The sequence below is a fragment of the Numida meleagris genome, chromosome 9 (genome assembly GCF_002078875.1).
Source record: "Numida meleagris isolate 19003 breed g44 Domestic line chromosome 9, NumMel1.0, whole genome shotgun sequence".
NCBI lineage: Eukaryota > Metazoa > Chordata > Aves > Galliformes > Numididae > Numida > Numida meleagris.
In genome coordinates, this window is record NC_034417.1 from 13,467,152 (window position 1) to 13,488,574 (window position 21,423).

The 21,423-nt window shown below is 41.3% G+C and overlaps 1 protein-coding gene across 4 annotated transcripts in view; it reads right to left on the bottom strand.

Annotated features, from left to right (window-relative positions):
• Window positions 1-21,423, bottom strand: part of AGBL1 (ATP/GTP binding protein like 1) — a 271,623-nt gene that overhangs the window by 216,484 nt on the left and 33,716 nt on the right. For 3 of the 4 annotated variants that reach the window (XM_021407577.1, XM_021407579.1, XM_021407580.1), the window contains exons 6-9: window positions 16,677-16,714; window positions 6,284-6,492; window positions 1,382-1,562; window positions 359-432 (exon numbers count right to left, since the gene is read on the bottom strand). In XM_021407577.1, coding sequence (XP_021263252.1) covers window positions 359-432; window positions 1,382-1,562; window positions 6,284-6,492; window positions 16,677-16,714 — 502 coding nt within the window. The remainder of the gene's footprint in view (window positions 1-358; window positions 433-1,381; window positions 1,563-6,283; window positions 6,493-16,676; window positions 16,715-21,423) is intronic. The other variant, XM_021407578.1, reaches the window with a different exon arrangement.

Genomic DNA, 21,423 nt, shown 5'->3' on the forward strand with positions numbered 1-21,423 from the left:
AATCTAGGTTCAAATGCCTCAGCTGTAGCTTATATGAATCAATCTTTTTCTTACAATAGGTGTATAGCCCAACTATGCTCTGATATGGGATGAAAAGGAGGGTTAGTCTTGTCTAGGTGATAAGCCTGGTAATTAATAGGATAAACGCAGGGGACTCTCTTCAGTGAAAGACAGTCCCTTCTCTTTTTTCATCTTTCAATTATCCTATTATTATTTTATTATTCATATACCATACCTATGTGGAGCATGTACATCTACATTCTCTGCTTAGACAACTTATCAGGATGTCAAAATTGACAAGGAAAAAGTTTATTTTCCAGTGTATGGATAATAAATAAACTGTCATTTACATACTTACTTCCTCTTTACTCTCCACATCATCTTTATTCAGGTCTTTTTCCATGTCTTCCTCACTATCACTTTCATTATCATCTGCAGAAGAGAGATACAGGCAAATGTGTTCAATCTAATATCCCTCTCAGGCCCTCCACAGAAATACGTGCCATCTCATGTGTGGCACGCATGCCTTCCAACCCAACACAATCCTGATTAAAGCAGATCCCATTTCTTAATCTGGTATAAATGCATTTGGCACTAAATCTCACAGTTTTTAAAGCTCCTTTCTCTTGGAATCAAGCACTGCCTTTCAAAACCATGACAAATATCACCATGATACGGATCCAACTCTTATTGCAAAGCCATAGAGATTTTCTGCTTGGCTGCAATGATATTACAGGATGCTCTTAATCTGTATTATCTAGATTAGGGTATTTTACCGCTATCATCATTACAGTATCTGAGCATCTTCCATGTGCAACTGAGAGCAACGGAGAAATTGCTTGTGCGTATCATGGAGTCTACTGTTCTTTGTTTCTGCGGAGCGGCTGTTCTGCCTGTGGCCGAGTTCCTATTTTCAGCAAATGCTGAGATATATCATTTACTCGTGCAATTTGCCTGCTATCTGGTTTTATTTCAGAAAGGGGAAAGGATAATACTTTCCAAAATTATTTACTGAAAAGACCACAAGGCAGTGTTCTCCCCACAGCCATGCACAGGCAGTTGCCTCCCTGTCTCTTGCTGCCATGGAACTGTGGCACTCTCAGCCTCTGCCATACTCATTCTGTTCCATTACTTTTCGGATCATAGAGGGATTTATTTACTTATTCTATTTCCATCACTTCTTTTAATCTTTTCTCATTTATTCTCCAAACAGAACCTTCAAGCGCCATGAAGACATGGGGGTGGTTCTATCCCTAATGAGTATCACTGTAATCCAGACCAATTTTAACTACAAACCTCAGGATAAGACAGACAAGACTCCCTTCCCCAGACACTGTATTTAATTTTCATGCCATGCTCCTTTTCCTCCTACCAAACTCACCATTCAGCAATTTACCTTCAGATCCCATACATGAACATTCAGTCTTGACGTTCCCAGGAAGAGGGAAGGAATAGGAGCTTCTCACTGTCCCCAAAGGCAGAGGCTCCTTGGGATAGCACTTTCGCAGAATCTGAGTCACAGTGGTTACAATAGGATCCAGATTCTTGCAAGATAAACAGTCCTAAGAACCAAAGAAGAACAAAATTAAGAAAGACAGTGTCTCTTACAATTGCCCTGCCTACTGCACGTGATCTCCTAGAAATGCTCCAAACAGAAGAACATTGAACCATTATAATCATGGAGGGTTTTTTTCCCTGTTTGTTTGCAGCAAAATCAAGTTCTGGAGTCCATTTCCTACAGAAATACAGGTTCACAGGGGATTTCTATTCTCATTTAAAAGACTCTCTCTGCTCTTAGACGTTCGAGTCAGAGCATAAGGGAGATCCATTAGTAGTATAAACAGTAGCACTGAAGAGATACGTTCCTTCATGGGGATATGAAGTCCTGCAGAGATCCTGTATTTTTACTGTCAATTCATGACAAAATCTGTGCTTCTGTATCCTTACTATTACTATCTCCAGAGCTACTGTGCCAGAAGTAACACAGGTAAGCCAGTACAGCTGCACCATCTTATCACTGTACCCAGAGTACTCTCTGAATGAGAGCACTCTCCGTACTCTCTTCTACATGGTTAAACATTGGACCAAATAGTCTGAAAGAACAGTATATATCACCTAGTCACAAAATATTGAATTCCTTCCGAATCTTAAAACTACTCCTACAATCCAGTATAGAAAACAGAAACAGAGCCCAGATATATTTTAAAGATCTAGAATATTTTTCAATCTGTATTTATTACTTCACTGTAGATAAGTTAACTACTTGGTCTCTATTTTTTGTGAACCAGGATCACACATGATTTTCCTACCCGAACATCTTCTTTTTACTGTAACAAGAATCTATTTGAGGGGTATGTGTACATCTTTAATATAACAGGCAGTTTAGATAAACAAATTATTAATGCTGTTGCCCAAAAGCACATTGGCTACATATGTGCAATGCCCAGGAAACCAAACCACCTTATTTTCCCACATCTTCACATTTCCCCAAATACAGTGTATATAGTGTGTCCATACCATAGCCTTCACCAGACTGACTAATGTATGCAGCATCCTTCTCAAGTTTACAAGTTGTACCGTGCTTATCAGCACGCTGATACATTTGGTGACTTGGGACTAAAGCTTAGCCCATCAGAACAGGAATGCAATTCAAACAGCATGAATGTGCTGTAAGTCCAAGGAGGGATATTAAAATAAATTCTAATATCATTTTAAAATTTTGGCCTCACTTCAGTACAGACGAAATGGTACAGACCAGAGGGCAAGAACACTTTGTGCTACTGTCTCACAGTCCATAGTTTGGATACTGGCTGGACAAGAAGAATTCAGCAGATGCAAGGAGGGTTCAGAAGAACATAAAGCCCTTTTTAATAAGCAAGAACAGAAAAATGGCTGTGTTGATTTTTTTTCTTTTTTTTTTTTTGTTGCTGTGGTACAGGATTTTAGTCTGTTTTCTCATGTATGATTGAACAGCATTATAAGATTCAGTGGGATTAACTAGGATTCCTGTAGGGAGACTAGAAAATTCATCTAAAGCTGACATGCTTACAGGACTCGCTACAAGAATCTTAATATGTATTTCTGGATCTCTGGCTGTTACAAACAAGGGTGAGAAAAAACAATTTTGAAAGCATCTCCAAGGAAATTCTACCACAGTTAGAGCAAAAGCCAAGGAGAACTGGTTTCTATTTCAAGTTCACCCATTCACATGGTATTTGGGTGCCTAAAGTTCACTCATTATTGAAGAAAAGATAAAGGAAAGTTTGTCTGCATGTGGGGGCAGAACAGTCTTGACAATAATTTACTATACTATATAGTTTACAAGCTATAGTTTACTAAGTAAAACTGTTCTGTTTGTACTAGAACACAGGACTGTGACTGCCGTAGGCTATTGCCATCTTAATTCATTTCAACGTGAACTGAGCTAGTCAAGAGCAGGGCATTTCATACCGACAATTTCCACAAGATGAATTATTCAAGAATATTGTTTGAAAGCAGTGTTTTTCTTTAAAGAAAATTAACTTACAGATGTTAACAAGCCTTCAGACAAAAAATGGAATATTTGGACTACCTTCATTGCTGTTCATAAATTGCTTTGAGGTTCCAAGATAACATGGTTTACAGGTGGCTGAAAAATGGTGCATCGCTGTGTTAGAAAACATTTTTTTTACTGAAACTTGAGAAATGGACAGGAGATTGCTTTGTCTGTGTGTGAACTACGCCATTTATTTTGTAGTGAATGAGGGAACAGAATGATTCCTTAGCTCAGAAACCCCGTGTAAAGCTAACCTGAATTCAGGGGATCTGCTTTTAGGTTCTGTAGTCAAGCTTTTCTCCTTTGAATCTGTAGTAGTCTTACCAAGATATTATGGTATGTATGTGATGTATGCAAAAAAAGCAGTCTTCGATGTTACACTAAAGTAAAAGATAATTATGCTAATAGGTGGTGTTGGGAAACATAAGAGGGAAATACAGAATAACTTTAACTTAGAATAGACTCTAGATACCAGACGAGCTTATGAAATCACATGGGTTGATGATACAATAGCAAAAGAACGGTCTATACTGTGGTCTTTCCTAAAGCAGACACAAACCTGTTTTCTTGTCTCAGAGTAGGCAGCTATCTGTCACTGCATACACAAAGCCAGACAGTTGCTGACGTGAAGAAACTATTTAACTTCCACTGCAATCTAAGCAAGGCTTGGAAGAAGAAATGGAAGCAGGAAGTGCTTCACTTTCACAAATGATTCTATTGTCTAAAATTATTTTTCATTATAGGTAGGAGTAGAACTCAAAATATCTCCAAACTCTCCACAAACCAAGTTGCAGTTACTCCCAACCAACATAAGGAAATGGTCTAAGAACAATAGGCTCTTCCTGTAAAGACATAAGCTTAAAGGCCATAAAGGTATAAACTCAGGTATTTTTATATCCAGGTAAACCCAGGCATTTATTTCAGCTGTCTGACAGTCCATACAGTGAGCAGCCAGAGAGGTTTCAGCTGAAAACCTGCCCTGTGAATGGGAGCTTCATTGGGGTTTGTCAAAACAAATCCATCCCAGCAGAAGTCTTTTGACTTCAGTAGACAAAGGGGGAAAAAACTGTTTCAGCAGAACTTTTCTAGCCAACTTGTAACACCTTTAAAATCACATTAGTTGGTCAGTTTGCTCAAGATTAATCACCAGAGCCAGCACATTCCTAAAGGCATTACAATGTTGTCTGCACAAAGAACCACTGTTTTCCCAAGCACGAACTGCCTTGCTCTCTTTCTCTCTGAAGCCTGCAGTTCCCATTTTCTCTCTAGTATGAAGATGATGATAAACTGTCAGTGGCAGCAGCAGTCTCCACACTTGGTCAGATTACGGAAGAACACGACCAAGATTGGGCTGCCAGACACCTAGTGCTTCACTTCTTGGGGACAGACTGATAATACAACAAACAAGAAATGAGGAAATGTTGAGCTTCGAGCCTATTAACTTTGGTAAGCCCCCTTCCAAAATCAACCTAAGCAGCACAGAGTAGAAGAGAATAAACTAGAGGCCCCTGAAGCTGTCGTTTCCGCTCCACTTCTAACCTTTGGAAGGATTAGCGCTCTCAGTGTTCACTGGATACTTAGTGTGTCATTTCCTGTTTATTCACCCAAGGTGACCCCATGTTTGCACTTTTCATGGTGCTGCTCCTAGGCTGAGCTATCAGGAGACGTTAGCTCAGAAATGAACATGGGCTGTAGAAGGCACTTCAGTGAGAATAAGCTGACATCTACCCTCAAGCAGCTGTTGCCACACACCCTACCCAATTTTCGGCAGATCAGGGTGTTGCAATAAAGAGCTGATACTCCCTGAAAGCTCTGTTGGCTTTGGCCACCTCCATATGAAGGGAAGGCATGGAAGGAGGAGGAAAAACAAACCTCTGTCATTTTATTATGTATTACTCGTTAGAAATATCTTTGTAACAAGAGAATAGTTCATGGTAGCAACGGGAACAGTGAAGAAGCAGATACACTGGATCATAAGGCAATATATTTGGAAGAGGAAAAGAGGACAGGTTTTCATCCTGCATATGATGGTTCTGGAATGAGTTAATGCACTGACCATTGAGAATGACAGTAGAAATATCCCTTGTGGAATTGCATAGGTCAAGAACTGAAAGTTTCTCTATAAAGTATTTCTCTCAAGGGGGCTAAGAAAGCATACTAGCAAGAGACACAGAGGAAAGCATTACTGTTCTATACCTGCTCTTTCTACATCTTACAGGGATCCCATCTTCAGGACCATGTCATCTTTTCTGACAGAACTACATTAATGTTTCACAAGATTAAAATTGGGCCTCCTGAAAAGCTGCTGATTTATGTCTGTCATTAACAAAGGCCCAGCTAAATCAACACTTTATGGCGGAAAAGTGATTTAGTGGAATTATCCATCTGAATACCCGAAAGCAAACATGTCATGAAACACCTTAACTCTTCTGTGGAAACTCTGCACTGCACTTGGGGAGAGACTGTCCAAGCAGAGAGTGAGATATGATGGAGGAGAAAAAAAAACATTAAAAATCCTGAACTACAACTCCTGTGAGGCTCAGCAGGGATAAATATTAGTTTTAAATGGAAACATTTTCATCGGACTGAAAATTGTCAATACTTTTTATTTTGACATTATCATTTTTCACTCATGATAGAGCTTCTTGCAGGATGAAATGCCTAGATTTCAATATGTTTTTACACTGAGAGATAGGATGCAGCACTAACTACCAATCCATTTCACTTAAACACAGAAGCACCATTTACCTGCACACTTGTGAAGAGAATCTCCATACCTCGAGAACCAAGGAAAGTCTCCCTGCCCAGCTGGATGTTGGTGATGTGCTTTAGGCAGAGCAGGAGACCCCTACGAATATAAATGTAGTTGTTGGAGACATCATTGTGATGCCAGTCTTGATAGAGCCTCAGCAATCCACCCAGATAGCCTCTGTTCACTGCTTGTCGGCTGTTAGATTCTGAAATGAAAGAGAAAAGGATGAATTAAACTCTTTCAGCTGCTCATTCTATTTGACAACCACATGGCTATGCAGTGCTTATAAATTCAGACTTTAACATCACTTCCTCATCTAATGGACAAAGCTAAATCTTTTGTTGTTGCAATGTAAGACATTATTTGTTAAATATGAACCAGGTTCTTGGAATTGAACAAAAATTTCTCATGTCTAGGTGCGAACAGTCGATCAGAAGACCAAAAGAATGAAGGTTTCCTTTAAGCAAACCAAGGCTGGGGTAGGCACAGAGCCCTTATCTCCTTCCAAGTGCTAATAAACCTAATCCAGATCACAGCACTGTAAGTGTCCCTGAAACTACAGAAACTCCTGAGGAGTGAGAAAAGCTAAGCAATAAGATTAGCTGACAGCAGGTCATACGCTCTTCACATAGAGTGTATGTATTTTAGTCCTGACAGAACACCTTGCTGAGATCAACAAACACACAAACCTTGTAGCTGCACAATCCTGTCACAGCCAGTGAAATTATGTTGAACTTCTAAATGCAATCCTACATATACCTCTACAATGAAAGCCATGAATCAAATTATTGTGGAAAATCATAGCCTGTCTCCTAACGTCATGAGACTAAATGAAACCCCAAGTATATAAAAATTAACAAAACACCAACACGAACAGCATTTTGGGCTTCTTTTCTGCTGCTTTCTGGTTTTGAAAAATTTAAAGGAAACACTCAGATCATTTTTGAAGGTTTTACTTCATGGACAACAAAGCTCAAAAGATACTTTCAAAAATAAAAGCCAGTTTTATAAAAAAATATGAAAAGAAAGATGTGATGTTCTCTTAATCATACAGCTCCAGGATACCAAGCTCAAAGAAGAAGATCATAGAACTTGGTGATAGAATGTGAATTCCTCCACGTGACCGTTCTGCAGCACATCTCTTTGCCAACTGTGCTCCGTGCCCTGCCCCACAGGACAAACATGAAACCATACCAGATTCTAGGCTCCCTCCCTTCAAACCAGCCCTATCTAAACACATTTTCCCAACTGGTCCTGACATTTCTGACTGTGATAACACATTAGAAGCTGTCAGGAGCTCGCCAATCAACCAAGGGGCCAGATAGCACATGTGAGACTGGAGCTCAACTCCTTGAATACTGATCAGAGTTTGCAGCTCACAACAGATGGCTCTTGGTATGGATTCTCCAGAGCTAGTAGGCTCCAATTCATTTCCAATCCATTAAAAAGAGTGCCAGAAACTCTCACACCTGGAACATTAATCAGCAAGGATTCAAGGGGCAGGAGAAGAGAGAATAAAAAGGAGTAAGATGTTGGATGAAGAAAATCAGTAGCAAGGAAGCCATGGAGAGAGTGACTAGGAAAGCAGCTAGCACACAGCAAACCTGAATCCCAGTGATGAAACAGATGAAGATTTTGGGAAGGGGAAGGAAGCTACCTGCAGTCATCTCAGTTTGCTCTCTACAGTATATCAGCAAACACTTTCCCAGAGAAAGGATTGGAGGGTAGCCCTGCAGCTACCTGGCCTTGCCCTGCAGTTTTTCTCTACCATTGCCACCACAGGGCAGGTGACAGTGTCCCAGACCAGCAAAAAAAAAAAACAAAAACCCTCACTTTAATCGTGATTTCCATCTTCACACAACCCTATTGATATGCCTCTGCACTGTCCTGCATGTCACACTGGTATTCCACTCTCATACCTTATGCACCGCTATGCCCAGACACCTTCACTGTGGTCTGCACCTCTGTGTAGCCCTTTTTCCCCTTCTCATACTATCTCTGCCAGTACAGCTTGTATTCTGGGGCTCAATGGTTGTCAGACTTTTAGGTCAATCTTTTCCTTTGACCTTTTACTCTGTTTTTCTCTCCTTTCTTTCTTTTTTTTTTTTGGACTCCCTGCTAGAAAAGTTTATTTGCTTGAGAATCCTTTATCAATTACTTTATTCATGACTTCCTGTTAATCCTCAACCAGCTGTCATGTTTACTAACCTGCAGGATGACTTACCCCTTAAATCAGTCAATCTTCCTTGAAGAATTACTCAGAGAGCTCAGTAAAAGTCAATAAGTGTATAAAACATGACAAGAAGAAGAGTCGGGCAGTGTAAGGTAGGGACAATTTGGATCAGGCTCAGAGCCTCCCTTAACTGTTCAGAGGCAGATGAAATTGGACTAGAAGTAAGGATTTACAGCCTCTAGCATTCACTCCTTGGAGTCCAGGCTTTCTGTCTCAACATCAATAGGGTGAGGGAAATATTGGAAAGCACTGTGGGTAGAGCTCCTTGGGGAAGTTAATTAAATAGAATTCTCATAAGATGTGCTTGTGAGGTTTTCATAGAATCATTAAGGTTAGAAAAGACCTCTAGGATCATCTAGTCCAACTGCCCACCTACCACCAATAGTGCCCACTAAACCATGTCCCTAAATACTACATCTACCCTTTCCTTAAAAACCTCCAGTGACAGTGACTCCACCACGTGTCTGGGCAGCCCGTTCCAATGCATTAATACTTCCTCTCTCAGGAGAGTCACATCCTTCAAGACAGACTTCCACGTTTGGATCCCAAGTCCATGGGGACCAGAAGACAGCTGTCCCCTTGCCTCAGTCTTATTACTGGATGAAAAGCACTGAGAAAGCTGAGCAAGACAGCTTTGTTATTTGTTTCCCTTGCGTTTTCTATAGTGCTTATCTCCTTTAAGATCAAAACGGTCACTTTGGGAAGAGAAGCTGAGATAGTCAGTTCTGCAAGTAGATGGGAGAGGCAGGATTATACTTTGCCAGCACTTTCATCAAAAGCAATGAGAATTAACTGAAAGGTAAAGAAAGCTTTCATTTTCTTTCTCTCATTCCATTGATTCGCTTCTGCTCTTGTGTTTTTTCAGTGTTTTGGTTTTTCTTCTCCAGATTTTTTTCAGTTGCATAGTCAAAAAAAAAAAGTAGCAAATAAATGAAGGAGGAAGCATGCCAATATCTCCAGAAGGCAGAACGGAAAAAGAGGGCCTCCCCACCTGTCTGTGTCTGTTGGCGTCTCCATCTCGGGTTGCACCTGCATGTGTATCTGTCTATACATTGGCACAAATACAGATGGTGGAAATGAATCACACAGGTACAAGCAGAACTGCACAGATTTGTAGGCAGCAAGAACCCACCCCTCCTGGAGCGAGTATGCATGACCTGTGTGGAAAGCAGTAAAACATTCTAAGCCTTTTGACCCTTTTTGTTATTATTTTGTCAGTCCCTTTCTTTTTCCTTGGGTGCAGACAGCATTTCAGTGGAAACAGAAGTTCTCCTTCTAGGTAGCTTCTAGCAGTGCCTAGGCATGCTACTTAGTATTTTGATTCATGCTTGTCTTTCTAATTGGATTTTGGCATCTCTGACACGTGATCACGGTCTTCAGCACCATCTCCAAACCTGCCACTCATTATCTTTTTTTGCAAGAGTTTCAATTCTATGTGCTGAGATCTGGATGGGAGATATGGGAATACCCAATGTCTTCTTTATTTCCCCACTCATTTAGAACTGATCACTCACTTTTGGCTTCCAGGGCAGTGCTGCTAACCAATGAAAATATTCTGTGCTGCAGTTACAGAGTATCCGGCCGAATAATCTGTTCAGTTAGCTAGGAGAATTTGACATGGACGCATAGCCAATATGTGGAATTATCAAATGGTTAGAGATGCATCTGAATTAGCAAGGGACTCACACCACAAACAAATCCACAGTTGTGAAAGAATTCTGATTTTGCGGTGAGGGTCAAGAACAGACTAGAGCCAGGTTTTGAGTCTGGTAGATAAGACTTAGGACTGCTAGTGGGGTTTTGGCATGGGGGGGCATTTCTGAGGCTCTCTCTTAAATGCCAGTCCCTTTTGAAGCATTTGCCAAGAACATAGGGACCACTGGAAAACATGCAGCATATTTAATCACAAAACTGAATTACAGTCAACCTGAAATATGATGAGCAATGCACTGCTTACCAGGCAGAACAAAGAGATTTATCTTTCTGTCTATCTATTTAAATCTCTTTGTTGATGCCACTCAGCTGATTCATTATGCCAAGAGCATATATTGCTACAGTTTGGAGATAAGAACGCTCTGCTAGATTAACCCTGTGGCCCCTAAGGGAACGAAAGGAAGAAGGAAATCTTCAGCTTCCCTGTTCTTCTCCAGTCATTGTCTCTTAGCAATAAAAGATACAAGTGAAGTGAAAACATCTATTCTATTCTGCCATTGTGAGACCATTTTTGCTGGAGATAAATGTGAGGGTGCCCTACAGAAATAGAATGAGTTGTCCTCAGAGAAATCTAGTCACCCCTCTAGCTCTGGGATAAATCCATACACAGTGGGCTATAGAGTTCCAGGAAGAAGCTAGTATTGGACTCAACTATTTTGGAAGGCAGAAGACTAATTCTGTCCCATAAACTTCACAGGCATCCTGAGAATCAAAGCATTTATTTGAGCATAGACACTGAGGATAGAGGTCTAACACTTGCACAAAGCTAGAGGCAGGATCTGCTAGCACATGTAAGTTCCTGGTATAGGAGAAGGCAAACTATCTGTTGTGAGCCTAGCATCAGTACAAGAACAACTCATTTTTCTACTCTGAAAGTCTTTTTAGCTCCAGATTTTGGACAGTTCAGTAGTAATCATACAAACTATATCATGCCATGGTGATTCTTTGCCAATTGGCCTCTGTTGCATTGTTCATACATATAAAAGTTAAGAAAGCAAGTCAAATCCTTCTGAAATTTTTGAACTAACCTCAGAAGGAAAGTGATCTTCAAAAAGATTTCCTTTTTCTCTTTTATTTTCCAGTTTCACGGCGTCTTCTGGTTGTAACCCAATACAAAACCAAAAATAAAGTAAAAAAATAAATAAATAGTTTTTACTCAAAATTTCCAGGTTGATTTTTTCCTCAAAGTGGTTTGAAAGCTTAGACAAGGATGCTAGAATTTGGAAGACTTCCCAAAATTTGGCCACTGAATTTTCTGAAGCCTGATCACCACCAGAGGCACAAACAGTGCCTGTGCCAAGACACAGGCAGTAAGCAATCACTGTTAGGGATGTCAGCAGAGAACAGTGCAGCTTCTTGACACTTTACTTCCATTGTACCCACCCTCAGGAGCAAAACAATGGGAAGTTGCCATGCCCCAGGAGCTGGACGAATCTTCTTCTGTAAAGAACTTAGTGACTTTGTCTGGGACATCTCTATGGATGAATGTCAGTCTTGGGAAGGGAATAAAAAGGAGATTCAATCATTTCCCCCCGCTTATAAAACAGCTCTTCTCAAAGAGAAACTTAAAATCAGAATCAATACTATTTGCATTCTGCAATTCAAGAAGAAAGCATAGACTCAGAACTTGTTTTAGATGATTACGAAGCTATTTGCAAAATTCGACTCTGATCACAATATCCCACAAATTCTGATTATAGGTTTGCGGCCAGACTGATAACGGAGTCTCAATCCAGAGGTGGGAAATGAGGTCTTAAAATGAGATTGAGGAACAAGTATCTTGCAAAATACTGGACAAATCACTGACATTGTGCTGTTGGCTACAAAACTGACACGGTTTAACCATAGGTCTACTCTGACACAAGATCAAAGGCCTATAATTCAGTAGATCTGTTGCAAAGCATTATGAATTCAGGCATAGAGGGTGCAGGCCATTCAAACTGTAACGCGTGCTAGAACATTGCTTTCTGTTCCTCACAGTTACTTGCCTCTACTTGATGCCAGCATAAAAGGAAAAGAATGACACTGATTATTTTATCCTGCCAGCCACAAGACATAATCCTTATGCTTTGATGAAAAAAAGTGGGTGAAAGGTTAAACAAAGGTTAGTTGACAGAAGATGAGGCAGAAAGAGCAGGAAGTGAGAGATGAAAGCCTGTGGGGAATAAGGGAAGAAAAGAGGATACAGACGACAAAAGGAGGAAGGTAAAGATACAGAAAGAGAGGGGAAAGGCCATCCGCAATAACTGCTGTTCGCACACGGAATTGTCTTCGTAAAAGAGGCATGATCAGGAGGTCACCACAACCTGTCTCTTTAAATTGCTCATTACAATTTTACTAGACAAGCATTGCAACAAGGGCTCTGCCCATTTCCCTAACCCTTTCCTCCAATATCCGCTGAGCAAATGCCTCCGAGATCAGCTCTAGCTAATTTCCTTCAAGGCATGCAAACTGCTAATTCTGGGAAGTACAGATAGTCAGGAATAACAAATACACCCAAAATGAGATTAAAATAACCTGCTGATAAACAAATTACTCGCCAAAAAATAAATATTGGATTAAGCGCTGGTGGGAGCAGGGTTCCCTATAATCACATCGCCATCGTGTGGCTCGAGGTGCCGCGTCCAGCAAGGATCACACCAGCTTCAGCCTGCAAGCCTGGGACACGCCTGTCCATGCTTCTGCATCAGGTATCCCCTTTTCTTCCACGTCTCCAAAACTACAGTTTGTCTTTTTTATTTTGGATGGGTGAGTTCACCCAAAGCTGTAGCTTTTAGATGGCCAGAGAAGGAGGACAAAGGCAAAGGAGGCAGGAAAAATAGCGGGCGCGTCCTGGGACAGAGAAGAGACTCTGGGAAGTATGCTGTGCCTTGCTCTACTCCTATTTCTCTATCATTATCTGTATCTTCACACGCTGTAATAAATATCTAGAAATTGTGGGAAGGATGGACAGAGGTAGCACTGGTGAAGACTTGACTAGCATCAAAGAGAAGAGACTCCTGATGCTATCGTGGTATACAGCACCATTATATCTATTTAATAAGCAACGTATCCACTCTAATGTAATGTAATAAAGAGCACAGTCACAGAGAAAACAGCGTGGTTAAGAGAAAAAAGAGGAAGGATTCACTACAAGCTACTCACTGACCGTATGTGGGCATGGCAAGTGACAAACAGCAACCAGGAGGACAACATGTGAGGATGGGGAAAGTATTCTGGGTTGCTTGGAAAGAGATAAGAAGTCAGGAGTGAGAGCTGATAGTCAGGTGTGAAACATCTTTTCCCTATCTGTAATCTCAGCTTCTACCGATAGAAAGATAGGGCACTTTGTTGGAAGTGTCCTAAACATTATTCAGCACCTCCATGACTGTCACTGATACCCATTTGTGTATAGGGGACCAGGATAACCAAGATCCCTCTCGTCTTGTGCTGGGTATGCGAGTATTTCTTCTTTGTTGTGGATAAAGGGTAAATCTGCAGTGCCTTTTCCCCACCCTCTCTCCACTGATGATGCTTCTTTTTCCAAACCATTTCCCTACACGTAGCGTTATGCACCTGTTAAGTGGACATTTTGCATCAGCTTCTGTTAGGGAAGAGACAGAGGCCAGCCCTTGGCTTGGCAGGAGGACTAAGTCTTAAGCAGAGCTTAAGGAAGCCTGAGGAGATGAGGAGGGATGTTTCTGAATCCATCAGGGAGACACACTGCCATCTGCCTGCTCCCTTTAAAACTGCTGCGTTTTCTCCCATGGCAGTTCACTGCCGAAAGCAAGAGGGACAGTTTCACTCCAGTATCTCCCGTGTATAACCATTACCCTTGTGCCCGCTTCGAACTGAAGCTTTTAAGAATCCAACAGCCCTGGAAGGAGACCCTCAAGAATAGCTGTGCTCTTGTTCTGTCTGCTCTACAGCCTTTCACACCCAGCAAAATTGAATCTCCCGATGTCCTAGTAAGCAAGTTACTGCAAGCCTTCAACAAAGATCACAATCATTAGTCCCACAGTTTGGTGCTGTAGCACATTCCAGGATTCCCACCTCCCATTCAGTTTGTATCCCACCTAAAACATGCTAAAGGACTTTGAGTGCTTTGTCATGTAAAATTTTATCCCATTTTCACAAGCAATTTTCAAGTGCTCTAACATTCACAGGATTAGATTTTTAGCTTTCTAAGAACACTAAGGTCATATGCATAGATAAGTTAACTGCGACAAGCAAAGCTATGCTGACAATTGTGAAAAGCATTCAGCTCTTCTTCTGTTTTGTCGTATGGAAAAACCAGAGATGTTTCTCACACCTCCCAAAAGGCACAGCCTGTTAAGTTGTACGCAGCTACACCAGAAGCCTGGAGCTTCTAGTTTCTCGAGCCTCAGGACAAGACAAAAACTAAAAAACATTCTGACCACTGAGCAACAGCCTGCAGAAAACATGAGAAAACAGAGTACAAGCTGCCTTGCAGGCTGTGGTGCTCTACTTGGTTGCACAATATTGGCACTGCTTCCCAAATCCCAGTTCCAGAGCCTTAAATCATTAGCTGAGAACAGAGTATGAGCTTTCCTAAAATCACTTTCCATTGGAAGCAGTAGCTGGTGTTGCCACAGCAATGTTGCAAATGGTAAAGGAGAGAACGTGTCTCCAAATAAGAAATCTCTCTCCCAAGCAAGGCTTCACTTTGCAATGGCCAGCATTACCAATGAACGTGAGAACTCTAGCCTGTACATCACAGCAGTCCTCCCAAGTGACAATGTATGGACTGCTTTGCTCAATAAACCAAATTCTCAAAGTTTTCTGTGAAAGCACCTGAAACAACCAAGCAGAACTAACAGTGTGTTCTACAAGTATATTGCAAATGCTCTTTGTCCTTCTCAAAACGCAAGAAGTGTAAGAGAAAGAGCTCAGATGTCTCTAGAACCTAGATTGGCTGAGAAGAGCCAACGAGAAAAATAGATTTATTCTAAGAGTTAATATCCTTGAAACTTCACTCCTGAGGGAAAAAACCACTGGGAGAACCTGGAGATGAATCTAGTCCTTCCAGATTCCCTAGAAAATCCTCGGCTCAAAAAAGGTTTCCCCCAACACAACACTGACTTCTACAACATGGATTTAGAACTTCGAAAGCCTACATTTCACAACCTCCTTTGGTGATTACTTCTTCGCTTCTCCATATCATCCTCATCTCTAGACCCAGAACGAGCCTTGAAATAGGAAAGTAACACTTTTAACACCCTGGACCAGCAGAATTTTACTTCCCATTCCTGGTGTTTGCCATAGAACAGGAATGCAGAAGAAAAGCTCAAGCTGCCTGATGAGCTTTCAGCTCTTGTTTCACTTTTCTAGTTTTCTCTGCGCACTCCTTTCTATTCTAAATGCTAATTTTGCTTTTTATATTGCAAGCAGCTGTGGCATAGCCCCACAACCCCCCTTATTAAGATTTAGTACCCAAAGCAGAAGGTCTTTCCTCGTTGCAATAACGTGACCTTTAAATCTATGCAGCAAGGTTAATACTGGAGCATTAGTTCAGAATTCATCACTTGAGCTGGTGCGACTCAGAGACAATCCCAGTGCAGTTTGTTCATTTAAGCACTGCTTCCAAGACTACAGATTTTCACAAATGAATTATTCCTCTTACTATAAAAAGGAAAAGGGGAGGGGAAGAAAAGGAGGGAGAGAGAGAAGGACAATACGCCATTGTGATTTATTGGAGAGTATATAGTCTGCAATAGTAGAGTGCTCTTTCTTAATCAAAGCTTTATTAAATTCTAGTAATAAAAGCTGAGTGTTTTTGGATAGGAAAAAGGCAGAAAAGGGTAACACGTTCATTTCAGGAACAGTCACACAACAGTGCATGACTGAGAATCCCTGTTAAGGTCTCCAACACCCCCAGCCAGCTGGTGCAGAGGCCAAGCACAACCTGCCATAGCTCCACCCTATCTTTTAGGTCTGCATGCTATCAAACCCAAAATGCTTGCAAGGGAGAATAAGGTCATGTCTTCTGCACTGCAGAAGTTTTCCAAGCCTTTTCCAATAACACTACTGTTTCCAGGTTAGCGCGCAGTACTACAGCACCACAAGACAGAGAGATCTTCGTGCCATTTCCCAGTAACGACAGAACAGAGCAATGAGCATTATTCACTGGCTGGACAGCTTTCCCCCTTTCTTCCACTGTACCAAGCACCAGGACAACCACTGTTCCCTGACTATTCAAAATATCATCTCATTTGGTTCCTTCAGCAACTTACTCCTGGGATCTACAGCATCTCCCACATATTTGCATGTCCACAGAGCTGCGAGGTGCTGAAAAGCACTGCAAGACATATAAGCAACTACCCCTTTTTTCTAAGCAGTGCTTTTTAGGATTTAGGGTGAAGTGGATACTAAAGGAGAATGAGGATCATTCTGTCCAGCAGCACAGCACAGAAAGAAAAGTCATAATAAGAGGAAAAGCTTACTTGATTTCAGCAAAGCTGCCAGAGCTTCAATGGCTGCCCTGGGGAAAGAAGAAAGATGGAAAAAATGTCAATTTCTTTGATAATTTTTTTAACCTTCATCTTCATGATCTTCTGGGTCAAGCTTTGCGGTTGGTCTAAACTGACAGCTTATCATTGACTTTGACAGAGCTGCAATGTCTTACACCAGCAGAGAATCCAGTTTCTGCAGCTGACTCAGTTATTCTAAAAGACCGTTAGCCCTCTAGCTTTAGCGTTACACTGATTTGTGGTGACCATTAAATGTAAAGAAACAGCCACATACCCAAAGTAATGAAGCAAGTCTTTAAACTACTGCCCTAGAACCATTTCTTTGTATCACACTCAGCATATGCCCGTTCCAGACATCAGTGCTTCCATCCACATCAGGAGATGATAACTTCTGCGTCCAATTGGGACATGTCAGCATTTACAGATAAATTCCACTCCCTCCTCCATTTTCCCAAAACAAACTTTCCCTCCATCCTCCCTCCCACCAGCTTAAACTGAAAATAAGCTTCATTTTCTTGCAGTCTTGCACTGCAGTGGCAGATAAAGGTTCCCCACTCTGATCAGATCAGGGCTTGTAAGGAAGATGCTAAAGTGATGTGGTAAGACTTGCCACATAGAGTACTAGTAGAAAAGCGATACAGAAAGATTTTTTGTTAACCTTTACATCAATTCAATGCACAAGTAAGCAACTCAACTTGCCTGACTCAGGATAGCACCAGTCTGAATGGGAACCAGAGAAATCTGCACTGAGACATCCTCATTCCTCACATGGTATAAGCCCCATCCTACCAGACAGAGAAGATTTCCCTTTCCAGTCACGTTCTGCTGGAACAAGAAGAGCCATGTTCCAACCTAGCTTACTGCTGCAAAGTTTCAAGTGCCTGTATCTTATTGAATAAATACAGCAGCAAAACCCTTCGTGCCCACAGATTCTTTAAAATGTAATCTCTTTAGAAACCAATCCCCAAATAAAATCACATTAACTTGCATACTGAGCCAATTATCATCCTGCAGCAAAAAATTACTATTTTTTTTTTTTGTCATCAAGCTGCTGTCTGTTGTGTGTTGCAGCAGCGGCTAAGACTAAGATTCAAGATCTGGTCCTTGTTGATGTTGGGTTGATGTCCTTGTCTAACATCATGCTTCCATATTGAATCTGACAGAGTTCAACACCGGCATTAAAAAAAAAAAAACAACCAACAATCACCAACCACACACATATGCATAAAAAATACCACACGATACAGAAAAAAGAACCCAAGAAGTAAACAGCTAAAATCCCACCCACAAGTGGAAGTACAGTCATGCTCTCATTGTTTTGCCTCCACCCAAACAGCAATCATTCAGCTGGTGGGAGGAATACTGTCATCTACCAGTCATTCTGCACACGCTGGAAAGGGATGTGCTACATCCACTGATCACTTAGCCTTTTCTTAAGTATCCAACTTGGGACCAAGTAAATAACTCTAAGCAAATTAGAATTTTGTCCAGAGCTCCTCTCAAAGCTCACACGCATGTTTTAACAGAGAAAACGTTACGAAGCTAATTTTGCAGTGGTTTCTTCAGGCTTTAGGTGATGCATCAATCACACATCCAAACAGCAAAGGAGTGAAGGAAGAACGTAAGTATTTCTGGATCCAAGCAGAAGAGATCTAAGGTGCTCTAGTAGGCACCTCATTTACTGTATGAATTTTTTCAACCCCACCTACTTCTGAAGCAACATGACAGCCCTGCAGCTGTAGCTAGCTGGATTTCTCATGTGCCATACTAGCAGCCTAGACACTGCCTCATCTCAGCCCATGCCATACACAGTACCACAGTAACAGAAAATGGAACCAAATTAGTACATTTCATCTCTTAATTCACTGCAATTCAGATATATTTTGGCACAGGTGATAAGCAGTGTTCTGCGTGTCCTGCAGAACATGCTCTACAGTTACTCATATGCAGGTTCAGACCCAGGAGACAAACCTCAATAGCATGCATTGTTTTAGAATACATGTTGAAAGAAAGAGTAATTAAACACGAGTGTAAACTGCCCGATGGATCAAACAGGTTTAAGGGATAAAACAGAATTAACCAAAAGTAGAGCAAGCCAGCCTAACTCGATGTCTTTCTTAGATAACTGATTTTTCTAGACAAGGGAGACACAGTAGATCTAATTTATCTATTCTTCAGTAAAGCTTTTGATGTGATGCCACACTGGAAATTATTAGCTAAGCGGGAGAAGGTGGGGATTAGCACAAGAACTGCAAGGTGAGAGAGGAACTGGTTAAAGAGGCAGTGACAGGAGCTGTGCTGAAAGAGGAATTATTGGGCTGGAGGGAGGCTACGTGTGGAAGTTCTCAAGGATACATTTTGAGACTGATCTTATTTTATACTTTCATTAATAACCTTGGCACAAAAAGTCAGCGTACACCAACAAAATCTGCTGACAGTGTGAAGTCAGGAGCTACTGCCAGTAGTGGGTTGTTTGGATTATCTTTCAGGAGTAACAGGATGTGCTTGAGTTCTGAAGCAGTAGAGATGGGATGAAATGTAATAGTCAAAGTGCAAGGTTATGCATTTAGGGTTTAGTAAGAGATGTTGTTATGAGCTAGGGCTCATAATTTGGAAGCGAGTAGAAAGACATCCTGGATAGATAAGCCCATTAGAGGATTAGGACAAGCATGACCCGGCAGGGTGAAAATTGTGAAAAGGACAGATCAGGTCTCAGAAAGTCATGGCCAATGAGAATGGAAAGCATGAAGGTTTTCACTTAAGGTTTCCCTCAAACAGCTGCGTGCACTGCTCAACAGGAACAGTGCAGAAAAGGGCTAAGAAAACAATTATAGCAGAGAAATTTCAGGAGCCTTAAAGAACACAGTTTGGTTACTTTAGCAAAATAATGTCTGAAAGGTGACTTGATTATTCTCCATAGACACACTGGGGTGGGGGGGAAGTAAACACTGCGTAAAGCAGAGAGCTACTCAAGCTGAAGAACAAAGCTGGCACAAGGACAAATGGATAGAAAACAGCCATGAATAAATTTCAACTGGAAATTAAAGGATAGGTCTTAAGCACTGGAAAATGAGGCTCTGAAACATCCTCTTGGCAGCAACAGGACGAACAATGTAATGAATTTGAAAAGGGAGCCTGAATTGCTTATAATAGGATCACGAGGCTCAGCTGCCAATGAGGAAAGGGTCTGAAAAACTTGACCCAGAAATCACAGTAGTTCTATATGCCTTCATTTTAATCATGCATAAAATGGAACTGAATGATAAGCAGTTACTCCAAACACAAAGTTAATTAGCCAGGCCAGAAAGGACCAGCTGCACCAGTTTAAGCAGGAAGCCTAGGTAGTCTGGATCTCACATCCAATAGCGCTCTAAGGAGAAGTACAAAACCAGAGTAAAGATACAGTGCTAGAACTTCCAGAAAAGACTCTCTGACTCCAGCTGTTTGCCATCCAGAGCACCACTGGTGCCTTTGGCAAGTTTTTCAGTGTAGTTCATTTTCCTTCCATGTATTTTTGAAGCTGTGCAAACACACAAAACACCCTAGAGGAACAAAATGAGAAGTCAGAAAAAAAAGGGCAGAATGGACTTTCACTGAGAAAGGCAGCAAGCTGACGGATGTGTCAATGGCCTTACAGCAAGCCAAGGCAACTTGTGTTTGTGATACCAGCACCTCTTAGCAGCATATGGTAAACCAACAGCATCTTTTCTGGCATCAGAAAAGATAATGAGATGAGTATATCTGGGATGGGAAGACGGAGAGAAAGGAGACAAATTGTGCATGAGAGCAAGAGAGAAAAATAAAAGATGGGAACAGGAGGGAAAGTTTAAGAGCAGAAAGATGTCTCTACAAGCCATATGCTAGACCTGAGAATTTGACAGTGTGCCCAGTTCAGAACTCCGCGTTTGTCTTAAGAAGGAATAAGGGAAAAAAACATTTCATTAAAAAAAAAAAAAGAAAAAAAAACAGCAAACCTGTCCAGATGCCTTCCTCTGATTTTCTGTTCTGTGGTAATACGTTACTCAAATCCTACACTGGGATTGACAGAGCAGCTATCTCAAAGGAGACTCATTTATATATTTCAATAAAAAGATGTATAAATAAAGTTGTGCTGTCTTAAAAGGCATTATAATAAATGCCACACCGTAATCAGAAATCATTAAAAACTGCCTGTACGAGCAGTGAAGACAGCTGCTCTGAAGAATGGAAGCCTTTTGAAGTGTTTCCAAACCAGCAGCTTGAATATCAGGGCAGGAGTGCAACTTACAGACAGATAGACAATCAACTTCCAGATCCTGCACTTCGGAACCAGGAGCAACAACAAAGGCAAAAATGCACTTCCCAAGCCAAAGAAGAATTGGATTAGCCAGCAAAGTTGGGCTGTTCAACATAGACAAAAAGTCTTTTATTTCAAGGTCACCTCTTCAGATCTGGGCTATGGGGACAGCGTCAGCTGGAAGTGCTGCAGACAGAGGAGACCAGGAGGCAGTGCCTCCGATGTCTCATTCTCCACTCTGATCTTGGCTCTTATGCTGTAGCTCTCAGCATTGCCATGGACAACTCTCTGTCTCTGTTTCTTGAATTGTTTACTTCTGTTCCACACAACACTGGAAAAAGCCTCCTAGAAATGAAAAACGTTGCTACAGAGGGACGCCTGGTGGACTACATGAAGGGATTTGAAGACTCACAGGGCACGTGGAGTTTGGTGCCCATCTGTTCA